General features: G+C 45.9%; 1 protein-coding gene across 1 annotated transcript in view; it reads left to right on the top strand.

Moving 5' to 3' along the window:
* Positions 1-25,792, top strand: part of LOC138259000 (inter-alpha-trypsin inhibitor heavy chain H3-like) — a 554,189-nt gene that overhangs the window by 115,785 nt on the left and 412,612 nt on the right. Inside the window, exon 4 of the mRNA XM_069206373.1 lies at positions 23,372-23,476. Coding sequence (XP_069062474.1) covers positions 23,372-23,476 — 105 coding nt within the window. The remainder of the gene's footprint in view (positions 1-23,371; positions 23,477-25,792) is intronic.

Genomic DNA, 25,792 nt, shown 5'->3' with positions numbered 1-25,792 from the left:
ATTTTTTATTACTATCACAGAAATGCCACTTCTAGAAAGTGTGCATTTATCTGTGCTTTTGACTTTGGTGTTTTGCAGCTTGCCTCCAATCCACGTCTGGGCAGACTGACAGTTGGGGCTTTGTACATACTTCTCAGACAGCCTGAACACAGGGAGGGTGGAGGTGTCACAGAGGTGCATCTACATATTGTAAAGCCTTCCTGGGCTTAGAGAAGGGAGATGCGGGGCACACCTGCATTTGTAAAGGCTGTGCCCTGACCTCACACAATAAAGTCATTTACCCCCCACTGATGTTGGGAGCCTGTGCTGGAGGAGAGAAAGGGCACTCCCAGAACCAGTTGTAACTGGTTGGAACCGCCTCTCCTGGCTATTGTAAAACACAATGTAAACCCAATATAAGTACAGGGGAATTTTCCCCTCAATTTGAACATTCTTGGGACTTGAAACTGGACACAGGACGCTGATGAATGGACTCACCAGGAAACCACCTTGGACTGCTGCTGCTGTGCTGACCTGTGACCTGCCTGGTCACTAGAAGGAACTGCCACCATCTGCACCCCTTGTGCTGGCCTGTAGCTGGGCCCACCAGCCCTGTGCTTCTTCTTGTTTTTGCTTGTTCCCAGGGGCAGGGTGCTGTGGTCCCTGACCCCTGCAATGATCCCTGCAGATTTGTCCTTAGCTCTTTCCAAAGCACCCTGTTGGTGCCCAGAAAAATCACTGCCACAGCCGGGGTCACAGTGAGGCCTTGGCGCTTTTAAAAAGCACCCCTTGAGGCCCCCAAGATCACCGCTGCAGCCTGGGAGCATCGGAGTGCCTCTTGCGCTCTTCACGGCGCCTCTTCCCTGCCGGGATTCACCGCTGCAACCCGGGCTTTGGATTTTTGCTTAGCGCGAGGTCTGCGCTAGTTCTAGTGCCCCCGGGGCATAAGGAGAAGCCAAACGGAGCAAGCGTGCTCCTGTCGGCGCCCCCGGGGCACGGTCTGCTCCCGAGAGCGCCCCCGGGGCACCAGCTGCCTTGGATCCCAAAATAACTCATTGCGGCAGCCCGGGAACAACTTGGAACACTTGCGCACCACGTTGGGTGCGGGTGAGTGCCTTCTTGGGCCCCCGGAGGGGTCCGAGTTCCGGAATAACTGTATTTCAGGACGCGGGGAGGGCGCAGGAAGCACCCTCTTCCCCAGTCTCTGCGCTAGGAGCAGAATGCTCCTCTTTTTCAAACCGGGCAAGCGTTTTTGTTCAGAACCTGGAAGGGAGACCTCGACGGAGGCCCCTTCCTTTCGCCCCCATATCTGCTTGTTTGGCCCCGCTTGGCCCCCCACCCCGAGGACAGGGTGTGAGGAGGCCGAAGCAGGCCCCCCTCCAAATTGCGGGCCCCCAGTGGGAGGGTTTTTGCCCCTCTCTACCCAGGAGCACCACGTGGCTCCTGTTCGTGCATAGGAGTGCCAAGGGGGCCCTCGTTCCTCTTTTAGGCACTGGGATCAATCAGGTACTGTGGGACACATATTTTGACCTAATAGCGTGGTATGGACCATGGGGGACTCATAAGTTACAAACCTGCTTGTATGACATAACATATATGTGCTGATGTTCCTTTTATGGGCATGTCTAGCTGATATGTATTTTTATGACTTGTGATTTGTTCTCTAATGTTCCTTCTATGGGTATTTAGAAGTTTTTTCTTGCAAGTGCATAGAACTTTTACTGTAATTCCAGACTATTGCTTATGTTGCAGAATCATGAGTACTTTCGTATTCTAATGTGACAACTGCGTATTCTTGCAGAGTATTAGTAACTTATGTAACATTCTGACAACTGCTAAGGTAGCAGGGTATTACTTACGTGTAATGTTGGTCTAATTATGCTTTGTGCAATACAGATTATTTTTACATAGCTCAGTGTTGTGTTTACTTTGTGGTGTACATTTTTGCGTCACATGTGTTGTGTGTGTTGTGAAAACGCTTTACTCATTGCCTCTGGGATAGGCCTGACTGCTCGTGCCAAGCTACCAAGGGGGTGAGCAGGGGTTATCTTGGACGTGTAACTCCCTTGCCCTGACTAGAGTGGGTAGGTTCTGCCTGGCTGAGATGCATACCCTAGCCAACCAGAAACCCTATTTCTAACAGGCAGTAACACTTGTTCTTCTATTCTGTGTTCCCCCATATCTCCCGATAACAATGGTACCTCACTTGTGTGGGTAGGCCTAGTGCCTGCGACAGGAAACGCCCCAAAAAAACATGGACACATCAAATTTTTACATTGAAATTTGGCGTGTTTTTTGGAATGTGCCTAACTGTGGATTTTGGCCCCTAGCTCAGCTCGCACCTAGGGAAACCTACCGAACCTGTGCAGTTTTAAAACAAGACACCTAGGGTAATCAAGGATCTGGTGACTTTTGGGGTTCTCTCCAGGTTCTGTTACCCAGAATCATTTGCAAATCTCAAAATTTGGCACAAAAAAACACTTTTTCCTCACAGAAAAGAGAGGAGTCACAAAATTCCTTCCACCCATCATTCCCCCAGGTCTCCCAATAAAAATAGTACCTCAGTTGTGTGGGTAGGTCTAGTGCCCGCAACAGGAAATGCCCCAAAAGACAATGTGGACACATCACATTTTCCCAAAGAAAACTGAGCTGTTTTTTGCAAAGTGCCTAGCTGTGGTTTTTGGCCTTTACACCAGCTATCACATAGGGAAACATAGCAAACCTATACATTTATGGAAAGTAGACACCAAGGGGAATCCAGAATGGGGTGACTTGTGGGGCTCTCACCAGGTTCTGTTACCCGGAATCCTTGGCAAACCTCAAAATGTGACCAAAAAACACTTTTTCCTCACATTTCTGCGATGGAAAGTTATGGAATCTAAGAGGAGCCAGAAACTTCCCTCCACCCAGCATTCCCCCAGGTATCCCTAAAAAAATGGTACCTCACTTTTGTGGTAGGCCTAGTACCTAGGAAAGGAAATGCCCCAAAACACAGCATGAACACTTCACATTTTCCAAAAGAAAACTGAGCTGGTTTTTGCAAAGTGCCTAGCTGTGGATTTTGGCCTCTAGCTCAGCCAGCTCCTAGGGAAATCTGGCAAACCAATATTTTTTTTTAAGCTAGACACCTAGGGGAATTCAGGATGGGGTGACTTGTAGGGCTCCCATCAGGTTCTGTTACCCTGAATCCTTTGCAAACCTCAAAATTTGGCAAAAAAAACAATTTATCCTCACATTTTGGTGAAAGAAAGTTCTGGTATCTGAGAGGTGCCACACATTTCCTTCCACCCAGCACTCCCCCAGGTCTCTCAATAAAAATGGTACCTCATTTGTATGGGTAGGTCTAGTGCCCGCAAACCCACATCAAATTTTCCCAAAGAAAACTGAGCTGTTTTTTGCAAAGTGCCTACCTGTGGTTTTTGGCCTCTACTCCACCTATCACCTAAGGAAACCTAGCAAACCTATACATTTATGGAAAGTAGACACCAAGGGGAATGCGGAATGGGGTGACTTGTGGGGCTCTCTCCAGGTTCTGTTACCCAGAATCTTTTGAAAACCTCAAAATTTGGCAAAAAAACAATTTTTCTTCACATTTCTGCGATGGAAAGTTCTGTAATCTAAGAGCAGCCAGAAATTTCCCTCCACCCAGCATTTTCCCAGGTATCCCAAAAAAAATGATACCTCACTTGTGTGGGTAGGGCTAGTACCCTGGAAAGGAAATGCCCCAAAACACAACATGGACACATCACATTTTCCCAAAGAAAATTGAGCTGTTTTTTGCAAAGTGCCTAACTGTGGATTTTGACCTCTAGCTCACTGGCACCTAGGGAAACCTACCAAACCTGTGCATTTTTGAAAGCTAGACACCAAGGGGAATCCAGGATGGGGTGACTTTTGGAGCTCTCACCAGGTTCTGTTACCCAGAATCATTTGCAAACCTCAAAATCTGGAAAAAAAACACCTTTTCCTCACATTTCGGTGATGGAAAGTTCTGGAAGCTAAGAGGAGCCAGAAATTTCCCTCCGCCCAGCATTCCCCCGGGTATCCCAAGAAAAAAGATACCTCACTTGTGTGGGTAGGCCTAGTACCCGGGAAAGGAAATGCCCCAAAACACAACATGGACACATCACATTTTCCAAAAGAAAACTGAGCTGTTTTTTGCAAAGTGCCTAGCTGTGGATTGTGGCCTCTAGCTCAGCTCACACCTAGGGAAATCTAGCAAACCAATACATTTGTTAAAGCTAGGCACCTAGGGGAATTCAGAATGGGGTGACTTGTAGGGCCCCCATCAGGTTCTGTTGCCCAGAATCCTTTGTAAACCTCAAAATGTGGCATAAAAAACACTTTTCCCTCAAATTTTGGTGAAAGAAAGTTCTGGAACTTGAGAGGAGCCACACATTTCCTTCCACTGAGCATTCCCTCAGATCTCCCAATAAAAATGGTACTTTATTTGTGTGGGTAGGCCTAGTGCCCACAACAGGAAATGTCCCAAAACACAACTTGGACATATCACATTTTCCCAAAGAAAACTGAGCTGTTTTTTGTAAAGTGCCTAGCTGTGGATTTTGGCCTCTACCTCAGCTACCCCCTAGGAAAACCAAGCAAACCTGTACATTTATGGAAAGTAGACACCAAAGGGGAATCCAGAATAGGGTGACTTGTGAGGCTCTTGCCAGGTTCTATTACCCAGAATTCTTTGCAAACCTCAAACTATATAAAAAAAACACTTTTTCCTCACATTTCGGCGATGGAAAGTTCTGGAATAAAAGAGGAGCCAGAAATTTCCCTCCACCCAGCATTCCCCCAAGTCTCCCGATAAAAATGGTACCTCACTTGTGTGGGTAGGCCTAGCGCACGCAACAGGAAATTCCCCAAAAGACAATGTGGACACATCACATTTTCCCAAAGAAAACTGAGCTGTTTATTGCAAAGTGCCTAACTGTGGATTTTGACCTCTAGCCCAGCCAGCACCTAGGGAAACTTATCAAACCTGTGCGTTTTTAAAACTAGACACCAAGGGTATTCCAGGATGGGGTGACTTTTGGAGCTCTCACCAGGTTCTCTTACCCAGAATCCTTTGCAAACCTCTAAATTTCGCAAAAAAAACACTTTTCCCTCACATTTTGAAGATGGAAAGTTATGGAATCTTAGGGGATCCACAAACTTCCTTCTACCCAGCGTTCCCCCAGGTCTCCCAAAAAAAAAAATGGTACCTCACTTGTGTGGGTAGGCCTCGTACCTGGTAAAGGAAATGCCCCAAAACCCAACATGGACACATCACATTTTCCAAAAGAAAACTGAGCTGTTTTTTGCAAAGTGCCTAGCTGTGGATTTTGGCCTCTAGCTCAGCCGGCACCTAAGGAAATCTAGCAAACTTATATATTTCTGAAAGCTAGACAACTATGGGAATTCACAATGGGGTGACTTGTAGGGATCACATCAGGTTCTGATACTCAGAATCCTTTGCAAACCTCAAAATTTGGTAAAACAAACCCCAATTTTTCCTCATATTTCGGTGAAAGAAAGTTCCGGAATCTGAGAGGAGCCACAAATGTCCTTCCACCCAGCATTCTCCCAGGTCTCCCAATAAAAATGGTACCTCACTTGTGTTGGTAGGCCTACTGCCCACAACAGGAAATGCCCCTAAAGACAACGTGGACACATCACATTTTCCCAAAGAAAACTGAGCAGTTTTTTGCCGAGTGCCTAACTGTGGATTTTGACCTCTAGCCCAGCCAGCACCTAGGGAAACCTATCAAACCTGTGTGTTTTTTAAAACTAGACACCAAGGGTAATCCAGGATGGAGTGACTTTTGGAGCTCTCACCAGGTTCTCTTACCCAGAATCCTTTGAAAACCTCAAAATTTCACACAAAAAACAGGTTTCCCTCACATTTTGGTGATGGAAAGTTCTGGAATCTGAGGGGATCCACAAACTTCCTTCTACCCAGTGTTCCCCCAGGTCTCCCAAAAAAAAATTGTACCTCACTTGTGTGGGTAGGCCTAGTACCTGGGAAAGGAAATGCCCCAAAACCCAACATGGACACATCACATTTTCCAAAAAGAAAACTGAGCTGTCTTTTGCAAAGTGCCTAGTTGTGGATTTTGGCCTCTAGCTCAGCCGGCACCTAGGGAAATCTAGCAAACCTATATATTTTTAAAAGCTAGACACCTATGGGAATTCAGAATGGGATGACATGTAGGGCTCTCATCAGGTTTTGTTACCCAGAATCCTTTGCAAACCTCAAAATGTGGCAAACAAAAAAACACTTTTTCCTCATATTTCGGTGAAAGAAAGTTCTGGAATCTGAGAGGAGCCACAAATTCCCTTCCAACCAGCATTCCCCTAGGTCTCCCAATAAAAATGGTACCTCACTTGTGTTGGTAGGCCTTGTGCCCGCAACAGGAAATGCCCCTAAAGAGAACGTGGACACATCACATTTTCCCAAAGAAAACTGAGCTGTTTTTTGCAAAGTGCCTACCTGTGGTTTTTGGCCTCAACTCCAGTTATCACCTAGGGAAACCTTGCAAACCTATACATTTATGGAAAGTAGACACCAAGGGGAATGCAGAATGGGATGACTTGTGGGGCTCTCACTAGGTTCTGTTACCCAGAACCCTTTGCAAACCTCAAAATTGGCAAAAACTATTTTTCTTCACATTTCAGCGATGGAAAGTTCTGGAATCTAAGAGGAGCCAGAAATGTCCCTACTCCCAGCATTCCCCGAGGTATCCCCCACAAAATGGTACCTCCCTTGTGTGGGTAGGCCTAGTACCCGGGAAAGGAAATGCCCCAAAACACCACATGGGCACATCACATTTTCCAAAAGAAAACTGAGCTGTTTTTTGCAAAGTGCCTAGCTGTGGATTTTGGACTCTAGCTCAGCCAGCTCCTATGGAAATCTAGCAAACCAATAATTTTTTTACAGCTAGACACCTAGGGAAATTCAGAATGGGGTGACTTGTAGGGCTCCCATCAGGTTCTGTTACCCAGAATCCTTTGCAAACCTTAACATTTGGCATAAAAAATCAATTTTTCCTCAAATTTTGGTGAAAGAAAGTTCTGGAATCTGAGAGGAGCCACACATTTCCTTCCACCCAGCATCCCCCCAGATCTCCCAATGAAAATGCTACCACATTGGTGTTGGTAGGCATAGTGCCCACAACAGGAAATGTCTCAAAACACAACGTGGACACATCACATTTTCCCAAAGAAAACTGAGCTGTTTATTGCAAAGTGCCTAACTGTGGATTTTGACCTCTAGCCCAGCCGTCACCTAGGGAAACCTCGCAAACCTAGACATTTATGGAAAGTAGACATCAAGCGGAATCCAGAATGAGTGACTTGTGGGGCTCTCAACAAGTTCTATTACCCAGAAATGTTTGCAAACCTTAAAATATGGGAAAAAACAAAACTTTTTCCTCACATTTCGGCGATGGAAAGTTCTGGAATCTAAGAGGAGCCACACATTTCCCTCTACCCAGCATTCCCCCAAGTCTCCCGATACTAATGGTACCTTACTTCTGTAGGTAAGCCTAGTGCCACAACAGGAAATGATCCAAAATACAACATTGACACATCACATTTTCACAAAGAAAACTGAGCTGTTTTTTGCAAAGTCCATACCTGTGGATTTTGACATCTAGCCCAGCCGGCACTTTGGGAAACCTAAAAAACCTGTGTGCTTTTTAAAACTAGACACCAAGGGGAATTGAGGATGGGGTGACATTTGGAGCTCTCACCAGGTTCTGTTACTCACAATCCTTTGCAAACCTCACAATTTGGCAAAAAAAAAATGCATTTTCCTCACATTTCGGTGATGAAAAGTTCTGGAATCTCTGGGGAGCAACAAACTTCCTTCTACCCAGCGTTCCCAAGGTCTCCCAAAACAAATAGTTCCTCACTTGTGTGGGTAGGCCTAGTACCCGCGAAAGGAAATACCCCAAAACAAAACATGGACACATCACATATTCCAAAAGAAAACTAAGCTGTTTTTTGCAAAGTGCCTAGCTGTGGATTTTGGCCTCTAGCTCAGCCGGCACCTAGGGAAATCTAGCAAACCTATAAATTTTTGAAAGCTTGACACCTAGGACAATTCGGAATGGGGTGACTTGTGGGGCTCTCATCAGGTTCTGTTACCCAGAATCCTTTGCAAACCTCAAAATTTGGCAAAAAATAAAACATTTCCTCACATTTCGGTGAAAGATAGTTCTGGAATCTGAAAGGAGCCACAAATTACCTTCTACCCAGCCTTCCCCCAGGTCTCCCAATAAAAATGGTACCTCACCTGTGTGGGTAGGCCTAGTGCCTGCAACAGGAAATGCCCCAAAACACGACGAGGACACATCACATTTTCCCAAAGAAAACTGAGCTTTTTTTTTGCAAAGTGTTTAACTGTGGATTTTGGCCTCTAGCTCAGCTACCACCTTCGTAAACCTAGTAAACCTATACATCTATGGAAAGAAGAGAACAAGGGTAATCCAGAATGGGTGACTTGTGGGGCTCTCACAAGGTTCTATTACCCAGCATTGTTTGAAAACCTTAAAATATGTTAAAAAAAAACGTTTTTCCTCACATTGCAGCGATGGAAAGTTCTGGAATCTAAGAGGAGCCGCACATTTCCCTCTACCCAGCATTCCCCCAAGTCTCCCAACAAAAATGGTACCTCACTTGTGTGGGTAAGCCAAGTGCCCACAACAGAAAATGACCCAAAAGACAACGTGGACTTATCACATTTTCACAAAAAAAACTGAGCTGTTTTTTGCAAAGTCCCTAACTGTGGATTTTGACATCTAGCCCAGCTGGCACCTAGAGGAAACCTACCAAACCTTTGTTTATTTTAAAACTAGACACCAAGGGGAATTGAGGATGGGGTGACATTTGGAGCTCTCACCAGGTTCTGTTACCCAGAATCCTTTGCAAACCTCACAATTTGGCAAAAAAAAAAAAAAAATTCCTCACATTTCGGTGATGAAAAGTTCTGGAATCTCTGAGGAGCAACAAACTTCCATCTATCCAGCGTTCCCCTAAGTCTCCCAAAAAAAATGGTCACTCACCGGTGTGGATAGACCTAGTACCTGGGAAAGGAAATGCCCCAAAACACAACATTGACACATCACATTTTCACAAAGAAAACTGAGCTGCTTTTTGCAAAGTGCGTAGCTGTGGGTTTTGGCCTCTAGCTCAGACGGCACCTAGGGAAATCTAGCAAACCTATACATTTTTTAAAGCTAGACACCTAGGGGAATTAAGAATGGGATGACTTGTGGGGCTCTCATCAGGTTCTATTACCCAGAATCCTTTGCAAACCTCAAAATTTGGCAAACAAAAACAATTATTTCTCATATTTCGGTGATGGAAAATTCTGGAATCTGATGGGAGCCACAAACTTCCTTTTACCCAGCATTCCCCCAGGTCTCCCGAAAACAATGGTACCTCACTTGTGTGGGTAGGCTAGTGCCCGTAACAGGAATGGATCACATAAGGGTCAATGGTAATCCTTGCATGAGGGCTACTGTTAACCCTGGAGTGATCCATTCCTGATGCAGGCACTATACACAGGCACACAAGTGGGGTTGAGCTTTTATCAGGACAAGTGGAGAAACTCTAAGTGGTAGGAACTGTGTGGATCCCTGCACATTCCTGTGGTTTCTGTGATGAAAAAGGAAGGAAAATAGTGTTTTTAATCATTGTTTCACTTTTGCAGGGTATTCGAGGTAAGAAAACATTGTGAAATCCAAACACGCCACACTTCCTTGGACTGCCTCAGGTGTCTAGTTTTCAGAAATGTCTGGGTGTGGTAGGTTTCCTGTTAGAAATGGGGTCTTTGTTTGACAGTCAGGTTACCCCTGTTCAAGCAAGGACCCTCACTCTAGTCAGGGTAAAAGAGAATCACCCTCAGCTAACCCCTGCTTACCCCCTTGGTAGCTTGGCAGAGCAGTAGGCTTAACTTCAGAGCGCTAGGTGTAAAGTGTTTGTACCAACACACACAGTAACTTAATGAAAACAGTACAAAATGACACAACACCTGTTTAGAAAACTAGGAAATATTTATCTAAACAAAACAAGACCAAAACGACAAAAATCCGACATACACAAGTCAAGTTATGATTTTTTAAAGATTAAACTCAAAAATAGCGCTTAGAAACAAAAATGCTTCGATGAGATGTTAACACGGCATCGTGACGGAGTCGTTCCCAACAAGCCAACACCAGCGGGGCCGGACACGGAGTCGTGTAGACTCTGTGCGAAACGTTGAGTCCGTGCACCTCGAGCGGCGTCGGTCACGACGTGGTGCGGCGACTTCCACGGAATCGCGGACTTCAGTGGGGCTGCTGCGGCATCGGGCCTGCGAAGAGCGTCGCGTTCCAGCAAAGGTCACGGCGTCAGGTGCAGGCGGCGTTACCGGATTCAGCAGCAGCGTCGGTCCGAAGTCGTCCGAAGTCGATTTCCTTAGATTTCTACCAGCTTTCCTTTCAAGGGCCCAGGGACTGGATAGGGCACCACTTGTCGGGGCAGGAGTCTCTCCAGAGACTCCAGGTGCTGGCAGAGAGAAGTCTTTGCTGTCCCTGAGACTTCAAACAACAGGAGGCAAGTTCTAACTCAAGCCCTTGGAGATTTCTTCACAAGATGGAAGGCACACAAAGTCCAGTTTTTGCCCTCTTACTCTGGCAGAAGCAGCACTGCAGGAAAACTCCACAAAGCACAGTCACAGGCAGGGCAGCACTTCTTCCTCAGCTATCAGCTCTTCTCCAGGCAGAGGTTCCTCTTGGTTCCAGAAGTGTTTCTAATGTCTGTAGATTTGGGTGCCCTTCTTATACCAATTTTAGTCTTTGAAGTCACCTTTCTTCAAAGGGGGCTCACACCTAATTGTGAAATCCTGCCTTGCCCAGGCAAGGTATCAGACACACAGCAGGGGGTTGGAGCCGACATTGTCAGAGGCAGGCACAGTCCTTTCAGATGAGAGTGACCACTCCACCCCTCCTTCCTAGCAGAGATGGCTAATCAGGAAATGCAGGTTACACCCCAGCCCCCTTTGTGTCACTGTCTGGTGTGAGGTGAAAAACAATCCAACTGTCAAACTGACCCAGACAGGGAATCCACAAACACGGCAGAGTCACAGAATGGTTTAAGCAAGAAAATGCTCACTTTCTAAAAGTGGCATTTTCAAACGCACAATCTTAAAATCAACTTTACTAAAAGATGTATTTTTTAAGTGTGAGTTCAGGGACCCCAAACTCCACATGTCCATCTACTCTCTAGGGGAATCTACAGTTTAATCATATTTAAAGGGAGCCCCCATATTATCCTATGAGAGAGACAGGCCTTGTAATAGTGAAAAACGAAGTTGGCGGTATTTCACTGTCAGGACATATAAATCACATTACTATATGTCCTACTTTATCCATACACTGCACCCTGCCCTTGGGGCTACCTAGGGCCTACCTTAGGGGTGCCTTACATGTAAGAAAAGGGAAGGTTTAGGCCTGGCAAGTGGGTACCCTTGCCAAGTCGAATTTACAGTGTAAAAATATACACACAGACACTGCAGTGGCAGGTCTGAGACATGATTACAGGGTTACTTGTGTGGGTGGCACAACCAGTGTTGCAGGCCCACTAGTAACATTTGATTTACAGGCCCTGGGCACCTCTAGTGTACTTTACTAGGGACTTAACAGTAAAACAAATAGGCCAATCATGGATAAACCAATTACATACAATTTACACGGAGAGCATATGCACTTTAGCACTGGTTAGCAGTGGGAAAGTGATCAGAGTTCAAAAGCCAACAGCGACAGGTCAGAAAAAAATAGGAGGCAGGAGGCAAAAAGATTCAGGATGACCCTGCATAAGCAAAAGTCCAACATTTCCCTATATAGCAGCAAAGCCCAGGACCAAATACTCAGGTGACTGTCTTACAAAACGAGACTAGTTTGTGGCAGGTAATTTTGATGTCTCCACAATCCGTTTTGGGCTCTTCCCTGTCGCGGTCACTTGCCCACCCACACAAGGGATTCAGCGTTTTTCTCTGCAGACTTAGTGGAACGCTGGGTGGTAGAAAATGTGTGGCTGCCTGCAGATTCCAGGACTTCCCCTCACTAAATTCATTGAAGCCTCCTTCTTCCTCAACATTACTGAAGGCATGCGTAATGAACCATTAATAATTACTCCTATGAAGCCACCCAAGGCTCAGGAAGACATGTTTTTCTTGCGCCTTAAGCATACTCAAGGTGCTAAATCCAGATCCTTCCAGTTTGTGGATGCAAGTTGGGGTGTCCGAGTATGCTGTGCAAAGCGATTCCTCGAACTGAGCAAGCATATCTACCTTTGAAACGAAGGCAGACATGCTGGGGAATTCTCGCAATGTTCCTTAAAGAGAAGGTCATAGGCTATGAAAAAGGGTAGTCTTTGGCACAGAGGGGAGTCCGTGAGAACGTAGCATATTCCCCAGCCAACATCATGTACCGTTCTGTGACTGCAATGCACTTATCATACAGCAAATTGAATATCTACTAAGTTCAGATGGAGGATGAACATGAAAAGCAGGTCAAACACTGATCCATATGTGTCATTGTCCTTCAGTGCTGGGATGGCACGAATGGGTTTGAACCCATAGGTGTAGATGATGTACATCTGTACTACCTTTACTATCTGCTTTCTACCTGTGCAGGATCCCTGTGAAGGTACACCTACCATAGGATTTCCTTATCCATTCATGTCTGTCCTCATCAGAGTCCTGACTAATCCTGTATAATTGGCAAGTGAACCCATACTAGTTTGTGGATGCAAGTTGGGGGTGTCGAGTATGGCTTGGGAGGCCTTTGCCTCGAAATGAGCAAGCATATCTACCATTGAAACTAAGGCAGACATGCTGGTGAAGAAATCCTATGGTCTCTAAAGTAAAAAGTCAAACAAATATCCAGTGTGACTCATTCACCAACACTTCTGCTTTTGCTTTGAAAGTGAAGCTACAAATTGAGTTTGCACACTTTCAAAAAAGTAAAAATGGTGGTGAATTTGCCCGACAGGACATTTGTTTGACTTATTACACTTACTCTGGTTCTCGTTGGCAATCCTGGTGGTCCTTGTGTAGCATACATAATTTCCCTAACAAGTATTTCAAAATTTAGTCATGCCTTTAACATTTTGCACCACATGGTACTCCGGGACAATGTGGCATATGTTCTGTCCACTAGTATGTGCAGTATGGGGACTATAATGCACATTCATTGAACAGAACACCTACCACGTTCGGACGGTGGATATAGGTGTCAAGCAGGCCATAAGGAAGTCCATGATTTCCTGAAGTAGATGAAGTAAAATTCTGTGGCTGCTTGCCTAACGAAGCAGTGGCCCATGGACATTAGGAATCCATGCACAGACACTGAAAGGATTACCCAACGGCAGCTCCACCTCAGTTGATTTCCCAGAACTTTGCTTTAGTATGATACAAGGTAAAGCAAGTAGGGACACAGAGGCCTGGTTGAGATGGGCACTGGGGACAGTAACACCGACTCTCCTGTCGCTTTCCATGCTTCGAGCACCCTTTAGAGCAACGACATGGATGATCCTTTTTGGGTGTTTTAGGAATGCGATCAGCAAAGTGTTGCTCCAGCAGCCTTGCCACATCCTCCAGAACATATGAGGTAGAGACTGCTGCTGTTTCTGTAACAGCAGTGAGGCTTTCAATTTCAGACAACTGGAAGTTAAGGAAAGTTACGAGTCTTCCTGTGGTTGTCTCACAGTAAACAACATACCATATGTTGCCATCTGGATCAGGTGGGTAAACAGTTTCTTGTACCAAGTGCAAGTTTTACGACACACATTGTATGGTTGAAGAACCTGGTCGTTCTTGTTCACTACGCCCATGTACTTATTGTAATCAAGTATATAGGTGGGCTTGTGGACTACGGCCATCTGACCCCAAACCGTGATGGGGAAGTGCTCTCATCATGTATTGTAGTGAGCACATATACATCACGCCTATCCAAGAACTTGACTGCGAGCAGTTTGTTGGAACTTAATTCAGTACTCTGGGATTTCTGGAGCTTCTTGCAAACAAGCTCTTGAGGGAACCCTTTGAGGTTACAATGAACTGTAACACAGTCCACAGTGGCATCTTTGTAGAACTCACTGAACAGCTCCTGTATAGAAATTGTCCACATAAAGGTTATAACCTTTGTGAAGGAATGGCTGGACAAGTTCCCATACAATCCTACCTGTGACTCCTAACACTGGAGGGCAATCAACAGGGTTTAGGGTAGAGTCCTTCCCTGTATACACTCTCAAGCTGTACAAATAGCCAAAAGAACTCTCACATAGCATGTACAGCTTCATGCCATAGTGAGCTACATTGCTCGCAATATACTGTCTGAACAGCAGCCGTCCTTTGTACAGGATCAAGGACTCATCGACTGCTATATTCTTTCCAGGAGTATAAATCTCTGGAAACCTGGCAGACAAATGTTCCACGACAGGCCGAATTATGAACAACCTGTCATGGTCTGGATGGTCCTGGGACAATGCAGCAGAACTGTCATTGAAATGCTGCATGCGCTGCAGTAGCAAAAAATGATCTCTGCTCATGTATGGTGCAAAGATGGGGTTACTCAAACTGTGCAAGTCGTCCAGTAGGACTGCAAGGTGGGTTTCTGCACTAACCCCGTTTTGAGCGTAAGGCCCAGAAATATCTTCAACTCCACCAGCAAAGTGGGAGTCCACTGGTGTGCCCTAGAACGGGGCCCTAGAATGCCTCCATGCTCCCTCAGAAATTGGTCTGCACGCAAATTTGTTTGCTGCACAAATTCCTGAAGTAAGTCAACATACGAAAACAAATGGACGTAGCCGACTTTACATCCAGCATCACCAGTAAAAGGTGGAAATTGGGGCTGAACTAAATTGGGGGCTGCCAAGAGAGCACTCTCTCTGTGCTTGCAGCTGCACGCACCTGCTCTCTGGGTTCGGCTAACCCGCTGTTGCCTCGCTGCACTTGCTTGCAAAGGGACAGCACGACTATCGTCATCGTCTCTCTCAGAATCGCTGGAAGAGGTGTCGTTGGATAGGACTCCGCCTACGGAAAAATCACTCCCAGATTCTGCCCCATTGTCCTTTCCCTCAGATGCTGTCTCAGTCTCTGATCCTACCAGAGAGCTATCCTCCATAACGTGAGTTAGGGCTTGAGCAGCAGTCATCCAACAAGACACCATGGGGGTCATTCTGACCAGGGCCACGAATGACTCAAGCACCGCCAACAGGCTGGCGGTGCTTCATAGCCGCGGTCGGAAAACCGGGTCTGGCGGTTTCCTGCCGGATTTCCCCCGGCTGGGCGAATCCTCCATGGCGGCACTGCAAGCAGCGCCGCCATGGGGATTCTGACCCCCTTCCCGCCAGCCTGTTTCTGGCGGTTTTCACCGCCAGGAACAGGCTGGTGGGAACGGGTGTCCTGGGGCCCCTGTGGGCCCCTGCACTGCCCATGGCACTGGCATGGGCAGTGCAAGGGCCCCTTAACAGGGCCCCAGCCTGCTTTTCACTGTCTGCCTAGCAGACAGTGAAAAGCGCGACGGGTGCAACTGCACCCGTCGCACACCTGCAACACCGCCGCCTCCATTCGGAGCCGGCTTCTATGTTGCAGGCCCCTTTCCCGCTGGGCCGGCGGGCGCTACCTTAGGTAGCGCCCGCCGACCCAGCGGGAAAGTTAGAAAGGCCCCAGCGGTCTTTTGACCGCGGGGCGGCCTTATGGTGGTTCCCTCCAGGCGGGCGGCGACCGCCGTCCGCCGGGGTCAGAATGACCCCCCATGTCTCCTACTGCCTAAACTTTCCCTCTAAAGTACTAGCCTACGTAGAAGGCAGATAGAGTCACAAAATTGCTCGTGGGTGTGTGTGATGTGTCCAATAGTAAATGTCGGCACCTTAGCTTTGCTTCTTCTCTGATTCAGCAGATTCTCTGAAGACACTGAAAAAACAAAAAAGACATGCTATTACTTCACCTTACCATAGACCCATCATCACAGCCTTTAGCGCTTGTGGCACCCAATGCGACAAACATTTTTGGTGCTCTGCCTCCCATGACCTCCTTTTTTAATTCCCTCAGTACCACCCAGAAAAAATGCCCTCCATATCCCCATAGCCACCCCCATATACATTTAATTTGTTTTAAAGCAGAGGTAATGCCTTGCTTTACTAATCCACTTGGCTAAATACATGTTTATCCTTTGCAGCAGGCAAATAAACCATCTGCGCTACTTTATGGTGTCAAAACTGCCACTAGACAAGACAGATATATCTCTTTCTCTCTCTATGTCCCTCTTTCTCTCTATCTCCATCTATCTCTACATATATATATACATCACTTTTATATATGTGTGGTGTCCCTGGGGGGCGATCGTGGTGCCCGGAAATCGACACATGTTAAAAAAAACGATATATATGTGTATATACATAATTATCTAGAGAGATTTGTCTCTCATTAAATATATTTATATGTATATATATATATATATTTATATATACATATATTTATATGTGTATATATATATATAAATATATTTATATGTAAAAAATATATATATATATATATATATATATATATATATATATCTATATATATATAGATATATATATATATATATATCAAACCAAAACCCTTTCAGGGATAGAGCGCCGCATAAATTATGCAAAAAACAAAGGAGAACTCTGGGAAGTTCCCAATTTTAGGTGGAGAGCTGCTCTAGTAAGGAGCACCCTGCAACACCAGCGACACTCTAGATTTGCTCACCTCAAATGTCTGCTTATCTAGCAAAGTCTTTAAGCATAGGATTAGCACAGTGCTATCCTCGCCGAGCTAGATAGTGACAAAGTCTTTTGCCATTTGTACAGCAAAATCTTTAAGCATAGGATTGACATAGTGTCATCCTTGCCGAGCTGTAAAATAACAAAAGCCATTTACCACTCCAGGCACAGTATTACAGCTTTGGACTGGTCAAATACCATCCAAGCCAACCTGGAATGAGTAAAGCAACCCCTGACACGTGTTTCGCTCTCATTAGAGCTCTTCAGAGGAGTATAGCTTTGTCCAGACACAAGGGAGCACCCAGTATAAGTCAAACCAAAACTCTTTCAGGGATAGAGCGCCAAAGCTGTAATACTGTGCCTGGAGTGGTAAATGGCTTTTGTCATTTTACAGCTCGGCAAGGATGACACTATGTCAATCCTATGCTTAAAGATTTTGCTGTACAAATGGCAAAAGACTTTGTCACTATCTAGCTCGGCGAGGATAGCACTGTGCTAATCCTATGCTTAAAGACTTTGCTAGATAAGCAGACATTTGAGGTGAGCAAATCTAGAGTGTCGCTGGTGTTGCAGGCTGCTCCTTACTAGAGCAGCTCTCCACCTAAAATTGGGAACTTCCCAGAGTTCTCCTTTGTTTTTTGCATAATTTATGCGGCGCTCTATCCCTGAAAGGGTTTTGGTTTGACTTATACTGGGTGCTCCCTTGTGTCTGGACAAAGCTATATTCCTCTGAAGAGCTCTAATGAGAGCAAAACACGTGTCAGGGGTTTCTTTACTCATTCCAGGTTGGCTTGGATGGTATTTGACCAGTCCAAAGCTGTAATACTGTGCCTGGAGTGGTAAATGGCTTTGGTCATTTTACAGCTCGGCAAGGATGACACTATGTCAATCCTATGCTTAAAGATTTTGCTGTACAAATGGCAAAAGACTTTGTCACTATCTAGCTCGGCGAGGATAGCACTGTGCTAATCCTATGCTTAAAGACTTTGCTAGATAAGCAGACATTTGAGGTGAGCAAATCTAGAGTGTCGCTGGTGTTGCAGGCTGCTCCTTACTAGAGCAGCTCTCCACCTAAAATTGGGAACTTCCCAGAGTTCTCCTTTGTTTTTTGCATAATTTTTGCGGCGCTCTATCCCTGAAAGGGTTTTGGTTTGACTTATACTGGGTGCTCCCTTGTGTCTAGACAAAGCTATACTCCTCTGAAGAGCTCTAATGAGAGCGAAACACGTGTCAGGGGTTGCTTTACTCATTCCAGGTTGGCCTGGATGGTATTTGACCAGTCCAAAGCTGTAATACTGTGCCTGGAGTGGTAAATGGCTTTTGTCATTTTACAGCTCGGCAAGGATGACACTATGTCAATCCTATGCTTAAAGATTTTGCTGTACAAATGGCAAAAGACTTTGTCACTATCTAGCTCGGCGAGGATAGCACTGTGCTAATCCTATGCTTAAAGACTTTGCTAGATAAGCAGACATTTGAGGTGAGCAAATCTAGAGTGTCGCTGGTGTTGCAGGGTGCTCCTTACTAGAGCAGCTCTCCACCTAAAATTGGGAACTTCCCAGAGTTCTCCTTTGTTTTTTGCATAATTTATGCGGCGCTCTATCCCTGAAACGGTTTTGGTTTGACTTATACTGGGTGCTCCCTTGTGTCTGGACAAAGCTATACTCCTCTGAAGAGCTCTAATGAGAGCGAAACACGTGTCAGGGGTTGCTTTACTCATTCCAGGTTGGCTTGGATGGTATTTGACCAGTCCAAAGCTGTAATACTGTGCCTGGAGTGGTAAATGGCTTTTGTCATTTTACAGCTCGGCAAGGATGACACTATGTCAATCCTATGCTTAAAGATTTTGCTGTACAAATGGCAAAAGACTTTGTCACTATCTAGCTCGGAGAGGATAGCACTGTGCTAATCCTATGCTTAAAGACTTTGCTAGATAAGCAGACATTTGAGGTGAGCAAATCTAGAGTGTCGCTGGTGTTGCAGGGTGCTCCTTACTAGAGCAGCTCTCCACCTAAAATTGGGAACTTCCCAGAGTTCTCCTTTGTTTTTTGCATAATTTATGCGGCGCTCTATCCCTGAAAGGGTTTTGGTTTGACTTATACTGGGTGCTCCCTTGTGTCTGGACAAAGCTATACTCCTCTGAAGAGCTCTAATGAGAGCGAAACACGTGTCAGGGGTTGCTTTACTCATTCCAGGTTGGCTTGGATGGTATTTGACCAGTCCAAAGCTGTAATACTGTGCCTGGAGTGGTAAATGGCTTTTGTCATTTTACAGCTCGGCAAGGATGACACTATGTCAATCCTATGCTTAAAGATTTTGCTGTACAAATGGCAAAAGACTTTGTCACTATCTAGCTCGGCGAGGATAGCACTGTGCTAATCCTATGCTTAAAGACTTTGCTAGATAAGCAGACATTTGAGGTGAACAAATCTAGAGTGTCGCTGGTGTTGCAGGGTGCTCCTTACTAGAGCAGCTCTCCACCTAAAATTGGGAACTTCTCAGAGTTCTCCTTTGTTTTTTGCATATATATATATATATATATATATATATATATATATACATAGAGAGAGAGAAAGAGACTGACTCTCTACATAACTTCTCTCTTTTTTTTGTTTTTATACATGTGTGCCTTCCCAGGGGCCGATCATGACCCCATGGCAAGGCACACATGCATAAAAAATGCTCCCATAGGGGTCAGCCCTTTTTAAAAAAAATATTCCCTGGGGGGCATGATCGTCCCCCCAGGGAAAACTATTTAACATATTACCCCCCCAGGGGTGGGCCGTGTAGAAAGGACCAACCCCACCATTTTTATTTTCTAAATAAAACGTTTATTTCATATTCTGAGGGGCGCGATCGCCCCCCAGTAGAACCCCAACATATTTTTATAAAATATTACTGCCCCTATGGGGGGCGGGCCACTTACACGGGGGCTGACCCCCCCAAACAAGATCCCTGGTGTCTAGGGCCATTTCCTGGCCATGGATCGCAGCCGTGCTGCGATTCATGGCCAGGAAATGGTGCCAGGAAGGCATTGATGGAAAGGGGAGACTCTCCCCTTTCCATTGTTGCCTCCCTGGCATCTGGGGAGGTCGTTTTGGTATTTTTTCCCCACCGGAGTGGGAAGAGGACTCTCACCTGCTCCTCCGCTGATTCGGTGGGGAAAAAGGTGACGTCATCGCGCCTCGCAGCTAACTGACGTCACAGACGGGCTGGTAGGGGACAGGGGGAGATGCAGAAGTTCTTTCACGTCTCTCGGGGTGATAAAAGCACTCTTAAAATATTCATTAAACATGAAGACATTCACCTATCTATTTTGAGGCTTGAGTCAAGGCACTTATGAAAAAAACTTTCAGATGAGTAGAATCATTCCTCTCTTTAAAGTGCTTGAGGCTTTGTTCAAACAAAGCAAAGGTGGTGAAAATCACTTCAAAGACTTTACCTGCACGAAAAGCAAGCAGGTAGTCAATATGATCTTGTCCAAGTTCCTTTTGCAGCACTGACCGGCTGACCAACAATCCATCCATTATGACGTCTTCAGTTGCTGAGAACCTCACAGCATTGAGACTCGCTTGATTAGCCGCCATCTTTGCGGAAACCCCTTTCGGAAGGGTGGCCTGATCTCACACTGAAGAGTAGAGCTGCACCTGCTGGAAACACTAGAACCTCCTTCTTGGGTACCTCAGAGAACACAAACAACTGATCATGGTGTCTCCCCTGCCGGGTAAGTATCTGGTGGCATAGCAAGCAAAAGTCCCACGTCTGGGCATACCCTTCCCACTTAGGACGACAAATGGAAAACTAACATATGATGGATGGAATGCAAACCAAATCAAACATCCACCCCTAGTTACAGATCTGAGCTTAATCCATCCATTTTTTTGCGCGCCATGTCATTGCTGTTTGGAACCAGCCATATGCAAATAAGTCTTGACCCTGCTCCCCATGGGAACAGTGCATCCCAAACTGCCAAGCCAGGTCCTCCCTGGACCAGATCAAGCATCCTGGGACTGGTATCAGGGTATCACCCCTAATGAGATAGCTACCTTGAATCTGGTGCCATAGCAAGCACTGGGCCCACGTCTGGGCATACCCTTCCAACAGGGTCAAGACGGATTTGCATATGGCTGGACAAAAACTTTGGTGGCGTGGTGGGTCAAAACATATTTTAAACCCAGATCTTTCTGACTGGGTGTGAATGTTTGCATTGTACAGCATTCCGTCCATCATCTGTTTTTTTTAACTTTAGTTAGAGACACTACAGAATTTTTTAACCATACATTAACTGAATAATGTAGTGTCTTGCATGATTTGAATTAAAACTTTAGAGCTCCCACAGGACTCTATATCGGTGTGTGATGTAATCGCTGCTTTAGAATGTTGGAGTTCACGGGTACACAAATAAAGACGTGTTATTTACAACTCAGTTTGTGACCTAGTCATTCAGTGGGTAGCAGGCTGGGATAGACTCTACAGATATGATAGAAATTCATGGGTCATTAAGAGTTTACTTCTGCTGACTATCTAAAAGGAGCTAGTTAGTATACTTTAGACCTGATTATAAGTGATATACAGCAGAGTCTCTGAGTGGATTTACATGGTGTGGAAACATTGCACTCACCTTTGCTCTCTAGAATATCCAGCCAGTAAAATCACTTTGAGAAAGCGCTACATTGCAGCCTGACCTTTTTACCAATCCTCAGCTAGGCAACATTTTCTGCACCCTTCCCTAAGCCTTCCCATCCTCTCCACTCACCCCCCAACCACCGCAAAGAGGTCCCATATACCTTTGCCACCTGCTTAGCGAAGGTGGTAGATGTCAGAGCTAATACCACTTGAATAGTGATTTCCTTGCACGATTCTACTGAGACAGTTATTCTTAATTCGAAGTTTTTACTTGCAATAGTAGGAATTTAGGCCCGTATTTATACTCCGTTTGCGCCGAATTAGCGTCGTTTTTTTCGACGCAAATTCGGCGCAAAACTAACGCCATATTTATACTTTGGCGTTAGACGCGTCTAGCGCCAAAGTATGGGCAAATAGCGTAATTTTTTTGCGTGAACGCCTTCCTTGCGTTAATGAGATGCAAGGAAGGCGTTCCCGTCTAAAAAAATGACGGCGACGCAAATGCGTCGTATTTATACTCCCGGGCAAAAATCACGCCCGGGAGGTAGCGGGTCAAAAAACCCCGCATTTGCGCCACTATTTAACGCCTGGGTCAGGGTAGGCGTTAAGGGGCCTGTGGGCTCAAAATGAGCCCACAGGTGCCCTCCCCTGCCCCCAGGGACCCCCCCTGCCCACCCCAGGAGTACACCCAAGGATGGAGGGACCCACCCCAGGGACATTCAGGTAAGTTCAGGTAAGTATAATTTTTTATATTTTTTAATTTTTTTTGGGTGGCATAGGGGGGCCTTATTTGTGCCCCCCTACATGCCACTATGCCCAATGACCATGCCCAGGGGACATAAGTCCCCTGGGCATGGCCATTGGGCAAGGGGGCATGACTCCTGTCTTTACTAAGACAGGAGTCATTTAAATGGCGTCTGGGCGTCGAAAATAATGGCACAAATCGGGTTGAGGCGATTTTTTTGCCTCAACCTGACTTGCCCCATTTTAAGACGCCCTAACGCCATTTTCCCCCTACACCGGCGCTGCCTGGTCTACGTGGTTTTTTTCCACGCACACCAGGCAGCGCCGGTCTGCTAGCGCCGGCTAACGTCATTCCATAAATACGGCGCCCGCATGGCGCTTCAGAATGGCGTTAGACGGCGCTAAATTTTTTGACGCTAAACTGCGTTAGCGCAGTTTAGCGTCAAAAAGTATAAATATGGGCCTTAGATACTACCTGGTGTAATAAATTCTGGCAGCCAATAATCTCTACATAAACTTCCTCTTGGCTCATAATCGGGGCTTTCAGACTGTTTCACTTTGCATATTGACTCCACTGCTGACTGACAACTATTACATTCCCAAATCGAGAAACCTAGCAATGAAAAGGGACATTTCAAATGTCATGTTTAAAAATGTGTTTTAGTAAAGTTAAATTATATATCCATATATTCGTTTTCAAAGGAAATAATGTGTTCAAGTATCAAAGAATACATACTGCTAACTTTTAGTACTGTATGTAGGACATGGAGTTGTAATTGTGCATATGAAATAATCCACCAATCTAGATGTTTCTCCTAAAATATGAGGGTTGACTTCAGTGATCTCCTTGAATATTGGGCTGGTGGTTTCACTGCTGACAAAGGTATGGTGAAGGAAACATGATAAAAGATATAGCTTGTCAACTACAGCACTCACATCATAACCTCTCTGCTCCACTTTAATTAGTATCATTTTGCCTCGAATGGGTGTAATGTTTTAATATTCAGCTATCCATTTTGCTGAGTGCTCGAAAATGGATTGCCATCCCTTAATACAGGCCTTTGCCACACTTGAGAGAGGGCATATTAAAGACAATAATAGCCTTTAGCAGACTATTATAATGCTGCAGTGCTCAGCGCGAGCAGATCGACCTGTTTGTGTTAGGGTCCCTGTAGAAAAATCATTATGAGAAATCTGTAGCATGTTGTTCATTGTAGTTGTTTATTTTATGCAGGACAATTGACGGTGTCACCTATCCTGGAACAGTTAAAGAAAAGGAGGCTGCAAAAAAGCAATATGACAAAGCGGTGTCTCGTGGACAGACTGCAGGGCTCGTGAAGTAAGGATGTAGATTAGAGTCAACATTTGTTTGCATTAATTGTGTTTCAACGATAATTTCAATTTATAAATGTTAAAAGTTAAGGGGCATATTTATACTCCGTTTGCGCCGAAATTGCGTCGTTTTTTTCGACGCAATTTCGACGCAAAACTAACTCCATATTTATACTTTGGCGTTAGACGCATCTAGCGCCAAAGTTCATGGAGTTAGCGTCATTTTTTGGCGTGAACACCTTCCTTGCGTTAATGAGATGCAAGGGAGGCGTTCCCGTCTAAAAAATCGACTCCGAGGCATGTGCGTGGGATTTATACTCCCGGGCAAAAATCACGCCCGGGAGTGGGCAGGTCTAAAAAACCCGCTTTAGCGACGGATTTTAACGCCTGGGTCAGGACAGGCGTTAAGGGACCTGTGGGCCCAGAGGTGCCCCCCCATGCCCCCAGGGACACCCCCTGCCACCCTTGCCCACCCCAGGAGGACACCCAAGGATGGAGGGACCCATCCCAGGGACATTCAGGTAAGTTCAGGTAAGTATATATATTTTTTTTAAATATTTTTTTTTGGCATAGGGGGGCCTGATTTGTGCCCCCCTACATGCCACAATGCCCAATGACCATGCCCAGGGGACAGAAGTCCCCTGGGCATGGCCGTTGGGCAAGGGGGCATGACTCCTGTCTTTACTAAGACAGGAGTCATGTTAATGGCGTCTGGGCGTCGTGAAAAAATGGCGCAAATCAGGTTAAGTCGATTTTTTTGACTCAACCTGACTTGCCCCATTTTAAGACGCCCATACGCCATTTTCCCCAACGCCGGCGCTGCCTGGTGTACGTGGTTTTTTTCCACGCACACCAGGCAGCGCCGGTCGGCTAACGCCGGCTAACGTCATTCTATAAATACGGCGCCCGCATGGCGCTTCAGAATGGCGTTAGCCGCCGCTAATTTTTTTGACGCAAAACTGCGTTGGCGCAGTTTAGCGTCAAAAAGTATAAATACGGGCCTAAATGTTTTATAATCCCTTCGTTATATATCAATGAGCATTGCTACAATGCACTGCTTCACAAAAGTATATCCTTAGGGTATGGCCAGTGATGTAGTAAGATTGATTTGGACCCTAAAGCAAGCAATAACATTGACATTCCCGGTTAACCTGCCACACCTTTCAGACACCCCAAGCCAGTGGTGAGTTTCTTGCTTGCCTTTTTTTTCATACTTCAACGTATTTTAAGTTCCAGTAGGGAGTATCAGTGAGTAGCGACATTGGTCAATAACGAATTAGAGTTCAGGATCATCTTTCAGTGAATTCTTCGGGCAGTGGCACATTTTTAAGTGCACACGACTAGCCCCTGATAGGATGTATGCGCATTATTTATGTAGAGTGAAGCAAGGGAGGACTGTATCTTGTGTAAGGGGTGGGGAGACGATCAACAAGATCGTGAACATCAAGTGACGATTTCACAAAAACATTTTACGCACAGGGAGATTAAGGCCCGTATTTATACTCCGTTTGCGCCAAATTTGCGTCGTTTTTTTCGACGCAAATTCTGCGCAAAACTAACGCCATATTTATACTTTGGCGTTAGACGCGTCTAGCGCCAAAGTATTGGCAAATAGCGTCATTTTTTTGCGTGAACGCCTTCCTTGCGTTAATGAGATGCAAGGAAGGCGTTCCCGTCTAAAAAAATGACGGCGACGCAAATGCGTCGTATTTATACTCCCGGGCAAAAATCACGCCCGGGAGTTGGCGGGTCAAAAAACCCCGCATTTGCGCCACTATTTAACGCCTGGGTCAGGGTAGGCGTTAAGGGGCATGTGGGCTCAAAATGAGCCCACAGGTGCCCTCCCCTGCCCCCAGGGACCCCCCCTGCCACCCCAGCCCACCCCAGGAGGACACCCAAGGATGGAGGGACCCACCCCAGGGACATTCAGGTAAGTTCACGTAAGTATAATTTTTTATATTTTTAATTTTTTTTTGGGTGGCATAGGGGGGCCTTATTTGTGCCCCCCTACATGCCACTATGCCCAATGACCATGCCCAGGGGACATAAGTCCCCTGGGCATGGCCATTGGGCAAGGGGGCATGACTCCTGTCTTTACTAAGACAGGAGTCATTTAAATGGCGTCTGGGCGTCGAAAAAATGGCGCAAATCGGGTTAAGACGATTTTTTAGCGTCAACCCGACTTGCGCCATTTTAAGACGCCCTAGCGCCATTTTCCCCCTACGCCGGCGCTGCCTGGTCTACGTGTTTTTTTTCCACGCACACCAGGCAGCGCCGGTCTGCTTGCGCCGGCTAACGCCATTCCATAAATACGGCGCCCGCA

This window comes from Pleurodeles waltl, chromosome 9 (genome assembly GCF_031143425.1).
Source record: "Pleurodeles waltl isolate 20211129_DDA chromosome 9, aPleWal1.hap1.20221129, whole genome shotgun sequence".
NCBI lineage: Eukaryota > Metazoa > Chordata > Amphibia > Caudata > Salamandridae > Pleurodeles > Pleurodeles waltl.
This window is presented reverse-complemented; position numbering and strand designations above follow the sequence as displayed.